General features: G+C 40.7%; 1 protein-coding gene across 1 annotated transcript in view; it reads right to left on the reverse strand.

Moving 5' to 3' along the window:
• The window catches only part of LOC111861646 (aminomethyltransferase, mitochondrial), a 17,059-nt gene extending 7,387 nt beyond the window's left edge, over positions 1-9,672 (reverse strand). The window contains exons 1-3 of the mRNA XM_023846381.2: positions 9,527-9,672; positions 2,718-2,871; positions 693-919 (exon numbers count right to left, since the gene is read on the reverse strand). Coding sequence (XP_023702149.1) covers positions 693-919; positions 2,718-2,862 — 372 coding nt within the window. The 5' untranslated portion in view covers positions 2,863-2,871; positions 9,527-9,672. The remainder of the gene's footprint in view (positions 1-692; positions 920-2,717; positions 2,872-9,526) is intronic.
• Positions 9,673-9,883: the final 211 nt, after the last annotated feature.

Consider the following 9,883-nt stretch of genomic DNA (forward strand, 5'->3'; position numbering starts at 1 on the left):
AATAATAATAATAATAATAATAATAATAATAATAATAATAATAACAATAACAACAATAACAATAACCATTTGGGTTACGGTTATTTGGTACATTGTAGTGCGCTGCTACACACGAATTGTCTTACGCGACAAACTTCTACGTGTCTATACCGATACTTGTGGGTTCAAAATCCGCTAAAGGCACACACACTCGTCTCGCGTTTTCTATGTTATCTTGCACACAAAACACCGTATAAAATGTCTAAACTGCAGGGGCCCACCATTTTGCAGCTCTAACTTGAAGTAATTTAGCATTTTAAACCCACTCCAGCTACCTGCGTACACTCCGACTCTGGTTTCCTCAATAATCCATTCAAAAAGAAAAAAAGAAAGTAGACTAAAATGTCAATTAAAAGAGTCGGCCATGTAAAATATATCTTAAGTTTTGTGAAAACCGCAGTATATTTTCTTCTGCAGCATCGAAAGCTGCCGACCTCGTGCTTATTGGTTTCATTCTTACGACGTGAGAATCTTTTATTTTTTTCAATGTCTCTTCCAGCCCATTCAGGGCCCAGGCCTCTTATTCGGTTCCGCAATTACTTTTCAGACGGTAGGACGCGAGAATCTTTGGAAGTGATCCCACGTTTGGACCGAATCCTAGTGTAGTTACAGATGTGAAGGGATATTTAAGGATTCGTCATTTACATTATTACCGGAAGTAAGTAACCTCCGAATGGCACCATCTTCCCATTCAACTGGACATGGAAGTCGTACAGTTTTGTCTTCCGATGTTCGACAGCTTCTTTGCCGTAATGCCTAGACAGTCCGATGCGATGTCCAGTGACTGGTTTCAGCTCTGTCATATTAGACAGGGTGTGGTTCTCCACGCCATACTTCTTCGTCACTGAGAGGGTTCTGTAGGTGGCGAATGTTCGGAAATCTAAAGAAAATCATGAACATAATTAAGATACTGAATACACACCTTTTTTTTTTGCCTTATTAATAAAGGTACAGCAGGGGTTAAAGTAAAAAAGTAAAGGTATCCCTGTAACAGGCCGTTGAGGCCCATAGGGTTGTGAGATGTTGAGGTTCCCACATTTTCTAGACAATCGGCTCATAGATGGCGGTAAGGTTGTCAGCCTTACTCGCCGGCCGCCCTTCACCCCAAAGAACATTCCAAGAATATTCCTGGTATTTCTTTCTGTTAGAGGCTGAGTCGACCCCAGGGCCATAGTGTGGCCGGAATGATTACGTAAATTGAAAAAATCCAATGACCTCATCGTGATTCGATCCCGCGACCTTACGGCTTGTAGCACAGTGCCTCAACCAACTACGCTACCGCGTACCCCCACAGCAGGAGCTATTATTAATTATGTATAGCAGACAAATTCCTCGTATCACCGAAATGAAATATGACACAACAAAATGTATACACATGCGTAATAATCCTGCCGCAACCGATGCGCTTTTGTTCCTCGATTTCTCATGACCCGTGACTCTTAATTCAGTTATCTCGAAAACCAATCAAATTTCACAAAAAGTGTACTAGACGTAAAACATGTTTTGTTGTTCTTTAAAAATCTGTTAGAAATATTTTTGCTCTGATAAATATTTAGTGACTGCAGGTCTTCTTCTTTAGTGACAATTATTGTTATCCTATTTTATCCAAGAGTGGAATGTATTTCACACACTCTGGTTAAGGAAAAGGACACTAACATTTAAATAAGAAAAGAATAATTTCTGCAGCTCTCTTCTGGTCTTTTATACCTATTATTAGGAGATTGTAAACAAATTTAATTTATTTTCCCGCGTGATCCCTAAAGGTCGTAGAACGTCATTTTAATATTTAAAAAAGGAATAAAATAATTGGACTTAATTTGCAGGCCAAATAAGTTACATACAAAAAAATCCATATTTTAGATTAAACAATTATCCTTTACGAGTATTTTGCGAGAATGTGACATGCCTAGCTCTGAAATTGGCCACGATGTATTGCAATATTTGAAATATTGAATTTGGGGGTCAGTAGAACCCAAAATTTATCCCTTAAAAATTTCATGAAAATCTTACAAAAATCATGCTCTCCTATAATGTCAATAAATTCACACAGATCAAAACAACGTACAAGTTCAAGCCCCCACCGCCCAAAAAAAAAATTATTTTCCTCCTCCGTTAAGTCCCCAATATAAAATTTCATGAACATTCGTTATGCAACAACTCAGTTGTTACATACGATCAGATATGCAGACGGACGAGTAAATACAGCGACGCTGATTGGTGCATTTTTGCAGCATTTCGATAGGAAACGTGCCAAGAAACAAAACTTCTTCTAAAAGACCAGTAACATCCTTTGAATATCCGCGTTATAATATTTATACGCATTTCTTTCGGCTATAAATAGCTTACATAGTTCCTGCCAAGTTGCTACAAGATCTGTTAAAAGATCTGTTTTCTTTCCTAACTATCTGAGGCATGAAAGAATGTTTCAAAGAAAACAAAAAATCACGAAGTAAGATTTGAGGTTTTCACGGTAGTGACTATAAATAATGCCGTCTTCTGGGATGTGGCGCCGTGTAGATACTGTATAAACCGACGTTTCGGAGGAACGTATCACTTCTATCTTCAGGGTAGAAGAAAAAATCCGCGAGCGAAGAACCAGCGGTAGCATGTGGCTGCAGACTGCTGCAGACTTAACTAATCTTCCGAAAACAAAAGCCTTACGCTACTATCTCTCTTACCAGTCACATGTCCCGCACTCCAGTGGGGCACAGTGTTTGTTCCCAGGAAACACCTGTCGCACTGTGCAAAGCAAGAGCTCCTCAGCGCCACTGCCTCTCCTGTGATTTGCAGACAACTCCTCGCTAAATGGAGGAATCGTACCATCTCCAACACCTGCACGGAGGCGAGATAGGAAAGCACAATCAAACATACAGACTTCATGAAGCCATTCTTACATTATAATGACTTTATATGAATATCTACTGAAGTGCCTCTGCTCTGCAGACCAGGGTACATCGAACCATGCGCAGGCGATCTTAAGGAATGGAAGTCCTGCGCATCTACTCGCACGGGTACCGGAAGTATCGTGACGACGTAACGGTCTACGTCACTAAATGACGATACGTTCCCACTGTAAGTTGAATACAAATATAGTGTGAGCCCTTCTCAGAGCTTCCCGCAAATCGTTCGGCCGCCCAGGCGGAGTCGTCGGGCGCAACTGGCTGAACAATATGTCGGACGCTGCCAGACGATTACACTCAATTGCTGTGACAGCAGATGAAAGTCAGCATCACAAAATAATCATCTACTTTCGTTGCGTCATACTTCTTCATTCACTGGGCTATGAAAATTAATTTGTTACGTTTTTTTTTTCCTTGGCACTACAGCCCCAGTGGACCTAGGCCTACCTCCATGAACTTCTCCGTTCACTTCTGTTACGTTATTTTTTATATTTTTCCCTGAAAACTGTATTACGTTTACTGTATTTAAGAAGTGAGAAAATAATATGCAGTGAATGGGACTGACATGAAACTTTTCTGTTTCCTGAGCCTATGTATCCTATTTTATATTCTTGACAAATTAGAGAACACTGTGAAATGAGCCCCAATGTGAGTGGGAGCAACACATGTGAAAGCGACGTGAAAGTACTGCAGTGCAGTTACCGGACGTGGTTTGATTCGTCACTTCCAGACGTTTGCGTTTTAATTACATGAGCATACAGGACTCGAGGCTCTCACAGCGAACGTTATGAGGAGTCCTAGTTTCTGGATTATGACGTCATGTAGTCGGTTGACTTTCAACGGACTACACGTTGGTATATCCCAGAAGATGGGACTCTGCATGAGCAAAATTCGGTCTCTTAATTTGGATGTTAATTAATACTTCTTTAAACTTTCAGCGAACATAATATGACAAGTAAAGTAAAGAAGGGTTACATCTTCTTACGCCACATAATAAATCTGTGAAAGACATGAAAAGTTAACACTTAAATTTTGGGGACATGCGTTTCGAATCCCGAACACATTTTCAACTATCAAAATATTGCTGTAATGTCTTGAAATAGGCTACAGCCCTTCCTCCATGTTCCATTCCTCTTTACCGTGCAAAAGAAAATCAGCATATCTGCAGAGTTCCAACGTCTGGGAGTACATCGTGTACTCTGATAACAGTTTATCGTCGTTTTGGAGGAATGTATCTGTTCCATCTTCGGGTTCGAAGAGAACAAGCACAGGTGCATGCTTATTGCCTTTTGCTTGGCTTAATCTTAGATTCTGCAGAAGGTGGTAGTGCGGTAAATTGTTAGGTACTGAAATACTGAAAGCCCAGCTGCTTGAAAAACTGTGGAAAGACAGTTGCATTTATACTAAGGCGTTGAATAGAAATGTGCAGCAAAGAAGTTCGTCTCTACATGACTTAGTTTGGCAAAACTTGATGCTGTAATGCCTACTCAAGCATACCTTCCATTGTTGATATTTCCTGCTCCTATTCGTAACTACTCTCTAACACATATGACGAACATACAAGTATATACATCGTGTAATATCCTAATAACTACAGAAGATACAGTCTTGGACATTTACATACAAAGATGCCAAGGATGCTTCCTTCGAGGTTCTTCCCAATCCTTAAGGACGTCCGTTTTGCCTGTGCAAGTCTAAGACGTCAGGTAGAATTTTCGTCCCTGTACTGTCTTAGGCTTGGCTTGAAGTAAATCTGTTAGAGACTGATTTTTCTGTGCGTATACAGGCATGTCTGCGAGCAAGTTGGAGCGTGTGTGGAGCCTATAGTTTTAGCGTCAATTTTAACTAATAGTTCCAACTGTGGATTCCGATATGTCGGACTTGAGAATCGTACCCCGAGCATTTTTGAGCGAATTCATTCAGCTGTATCGTAGTAATCCGTGTTTGTGGAAGATCAAAAGTAAAGAGTACTTCGATAAAAATAGAAAAAAAAATGTTGTTTATGAACAGTTACGAGTTAAGTTATCGAAAATTGATCCAGAAGCAACAAAGGAAGCAGTGGTAAAAAAATTAATTCATTACGAAGCTGTTTTCGAAAAGAACTCAAGAAAGTCAAGGATTCTCAAAAGTCTGACAAAGGAACAGATAATAATTATACGCCAAGTTTATAGTTTTTGATCTACAATGAACAACGTGCAAATACCTACAGCCACAGAAACGAAGTATCTCGGCCTCCACCTCGATCAAAGGCTACATGAAATATCGTCAAATGTATTGGCTTCTCAATAGAAAATCATAGCTCTCTATGACTAACAAAATATTACTATACAAAGCTACATTGAAACCTATTTGATCCTATGGTCTTCAGCTATGAGGATGTGCAAAGCCGTCGACAATCAATCTCATCCAGAGATTCCAATCAAAAACACTAAGGGCAATTGCAGATGCGTCATGGTATGTCAGCAACCTTACACTCCATAACGACCTAAAGATACCCTTCGTCAAAAATGAAATACTAAGAATGGCTGAAAGGTATAAAAACCAAACTGTAAACCATGACAACAAATTAATAGAAGAATTATACACCAACGGTCCAGTGACAGGAAGACTGAACAGAACATGGCCCCAAGACATCATCAATCAATGAAATAGGCTACATGTAGGAGAAACATCACTGGATATTTCCATTGCAAGGCAACCACCTACAACACATTTACTTAATACTCTAAAATGATGTAGATTTTAAATAAGCATAATAAGCATAATAAAAAAAACGTTTTTGATCTCAAAGCTAGAGCTGTGTAATTATAAGTTCCTTCACCATGTTCCTCCGTGCACGATCTGCGAAGACTGAGCGCAAGACTGAGAACAAAACGGAATGTTTGTGCCCTCTTCAGTGTTCCGTCTTACCTGACGTCTTGAAACTGCACAAGCAAAACGGGCCCTTTAATCTAATCTTCCTGTCATTTCCATGCATCACATACAGTGGCAATGGACATTTAAATAAATCGTGAAATAAATTAAATAAAGTAAACTTGGGAGTCTTACTCAGGCAAGATACGAGTATTTGGTGAAGATGTAAGGCGTGTCCGATCAGCAGCCATAACAAGGTCAGATCCCCTGCACGCTAGAAGGGTAGCTATCATGCAGATAAGATATGAACTGGTATCTTGCGGCTTCTTATCTCCCTGACTTCCAAGCATGAACCAGCTGACAGGAGCATGAACAACAACTGATCCATCTCTGACGGCCTCTTATTCTTGACAAGACGATACGGTCTCGTGGCACATTTGCAACAAACTCGTGGTTTTGTCAGTACAGACCCTGACCGAATGCCTGGGCTTCTTTAGTATACGAAGTTATACTATCTAATTCACTCGGCAATATTTTCTTATCAGACCTCTCCTTCAACAGCTACACAGATTATGAACTTGCTTTTATGTGGTGACACAAATCTTGTACACCAAGAGAATCTTCCGACCAAATCATTCGGTAAGAAACAAAAAACGTAGTGAAATAAAATCATCTAATTATTGTCGCCTGTATTAGTGATTATAGACGAGGTTTGGATTGGTGAATAGATTTATTGACCATTTACAGGTAAAAACTACAAATAATTATTACACTAGTGCCGATTTCCACACCACAAATCATTCGACACTAAGTCTTCTCAGTCTATTTCCATTAGTCTTTACTTAGTAATAGTTCTCCACAATGGCTATTCCTCTGCCGTGACTTCACTAGACGTTTCCTGGTAACGAATGTTAGCAACGAAGATTATTCCTTTTCCGTTGCCCTCTCATTACCACTCCACAACTGAACCCTCAACTGCCTTGTAGCCACGGTTGTCTTCACGATAACTCCTAGGAATGGACCACGCAAGAAAAAAAAAAGACTCTATTGATGTAGAGGCGTATTTACCCCGTAGTTGCATAGCAATAGTCGCGGCGCGGACCAGATAGCAAAACGTCGTTCTTCTATTGTTGCGTGTGTGAATGTTGCGGACGTTACCTAGCAACGGCCGATGTTTACAGAGTCACTGTTTAGCAACGGGTCCATACGCCAGATTATCTTCATCTGTCTTCTCCCGAACAATTTCTGCCTGACAGGATCGTTCAACGGCAACGATCTAGAACAGCATTTATGGTGTACGTGGTTCGAAGCTCGACCGAGACACCAGTTATCCTGACTAAGGTTTTTCATTCTCTTCCTCAGTCCCTCCACAAACATTCTGGGACAGTATCTCGATTAGGCCAAAATTGCACTCTTGTCCGTTGGAGGGCTATTCCGACCTTCACCCGGAAGGGCTGGGGTTAACCACGAAGAAACTCGGTCAGGGTAATAAAGAGTACTATCGTCAGGATATGACGTCATGTAGTAACATGAAAAAATTCTAACGTTTTCCTTTCTCGTTGTCTGCTTAACACATATTCGATCCTGAAGATGGCAGCAGTATATTCTTCCGAAACGTCACTGTACTTCTACCGTACTACAAGATGCCACAACCCACTAGACAGTACGTTTTACAAGCATCGATTTTGAGATTCTAAAATTCCAACACGGGCCAATTCTTGTGTCGGACATTCAGTGTAACTGATCGGTGTACTGAGGTCACAGAGACCGCCAGACAGGCTTCCCTCTCTCGCCACGTCCCTGTGTGGCGCCATGTGGCAACAGTTCAAACAGCTGCACCCACCCACACGTTCCAGCGATTGGTCGCTCAACTGTTTTCAAAATAACAGTGTATTTAAATGTCTTATGTATACACATGGGAATTTTCCCATTGAACAACATGTGTAGCTTTCAAGGTAATTAGCCCATTGCACACAAACATATTCCAGTTAGTTGAATTCCATGCTTCAACGTTAAAATAAGCGGAACCAGATTACAAACATTCGATCGGCCACAGCTTCTGTACTTTACAGCTGATATAGACTACACCGAAAAGAACAATACACATGCTAGAACTGATTATACAGGTATAATTCTTGTCATACTAATGGAGTGGCAAACAGGGCATTTAAGGCACTGTTAATCTGTAGCAGGGGGCACGCGGTAGCGTTGGCACTATGCTACAAGCCGGAAGTTCGCAGATTCGAGTCCCGATGAGGTGGATTTTTTTTTTCAATTTACCTAATACTTCCAGCCGCATTATGACCCTTGGGTCGACTCAGCCTCTAACAGAAAAGAGAACCAGGAATCTTACTGGGAGTAAAGAGCGGCCGGCGCGTAAGGCTGACAAACTTACCGTTATCTGTGAGCCGATTGTCTAGATAATGTGGGGAGCCTTGACGTTCCACAACCCTATGGGCCTTCATGGCCTGTTATATGGATAGCTCTACCTAATCTGTAGCATTTTTGTACAACTCTCATTACTAATGAGGTTGCGTCACTCGTACACAGATGATAAGAATGAAATGACATCTGTCTCGCGAAGTAATTCTACAAAATAAGAAATGTCGCTCTCAATATTCCTTTGGGAAGTTATTCTACAGATACTAAATAAGTTAACTTATCTATTACTTAATAATAATGATTCTGTTGATGATAGCGATAATCATGGTGTCATGGAATATTGATATATTTTTCACTTCCTAGGTCCAAACAAATTCCGACCATTTTCTTCTTCCCTTTTACTTAATTTTAAGGGTGACTTCATGAATCTTGAGGCAAGTAACTAACGTGGTTGTTTGTTCTGTGTGTGTCACTTTTGAAGTAAGATATTATGAACGCTTTAAACAGCAGCATGTATTACGTAATACAAATCATTTTTAAAGACCCCCGTCAGATTGAACATATTTCCTTAAGTAACGCTCTGAAGACTGAATTTCTCCTAAATAATATGCAAAAATTCAGTTTATGCCTCACAGGTACATTACAACTCCGGCACAAAGAACCGGTTAATGCTGTTCAGGGAAACTGTTGCTGTTTATTCCGAGAACTAACCCTGCGGAGCACTCAGACGCACTCTGTGAGGAGAATGCAGCGTTACTCACAGAACCACCGGGCCTTAAAAGGTTTATATTCCACGACTAAACAGAATTTAATTTTACAGTACAGTAAGGAATGGCAGTTTTATATGTCTCAGGTGCGTTTACCTTTTGTTACGGCAATATACAAATTATGTACTATTCTTATTACCATCTCATTACAACACACCAATAAGGTAACGAAAGAATTGTTCCAGCGCTTAATTACGCACGAGGTAATGAAAACATGGCAGTAAGCGGAGGTATAACTCCACGCAGGCTTAATGTGGGCACTAGATTTAAGTTACGTGGCAAACTTCACGCTCCGCCTTTTTTACCCCCGGTAGTTAGATAAGATGGCCGCTGAGCGGATTTCATAACCAGTCTAGACGCCATGGAGAAGAGAAAAATCCCTTCCAGAGATGTGAACCGAACCTTGACCATCCAGCCTTCAGCCATTCACTACACTGAGATATTCCGGTCACACAGTCAGTAACGAAATGAATTAAACACAGATGGACACGAGGCTAAAACAAAACACCAATTTCGGATCTTTCGTAGCACATACAACACAGAGAACTGCATTACCGAAGTTTTCATAGAAACAAATGAACTCACGTAAAAATGCTGCCCAGGAAAACAACACGGTAGAAAGCGGCGCAGTTTCAACCAAACTTCTCCCTGCAGTTAATCGGTGAACTGAACTAAAAATAAGTTCGCTGCTGTATGGATCAGGCAGTGAAGAGCGTTTCGACTGATAATTAACGGCGTGAGTGTAGAGAAGTCACGCAGAGGTCAAGTAGCTGATACGTCATAGCGACAATGACATTCTATACAGTTCCACAACGCTATGCTCAGACAGACGCTTGCTTACTCAGTGGACAAAATACAGCGTCCTCTCTGGCAGGGATCAGGGTAAGGGAATGTAGGGCGTGTAAAGTGTCCAGCTGAACTTAACAGTAACATAAATTACAC

Source organism: Cryptotermes secundus, unplaced genomic scaffold (genome assembly GCF_002891405.2).
Source record: "Cryptotermes secundus unplaced genomic scaffold, Csec_1.0 scaffold43, whole genome shotgun sequence".
Classification (NCBI taxonomy): Eukaryota; Metazoa; Arthropoda; class Insecta; order Blattodea; family Kalotermitidae; genus Cryptotermes; species Cryptotermes secundus.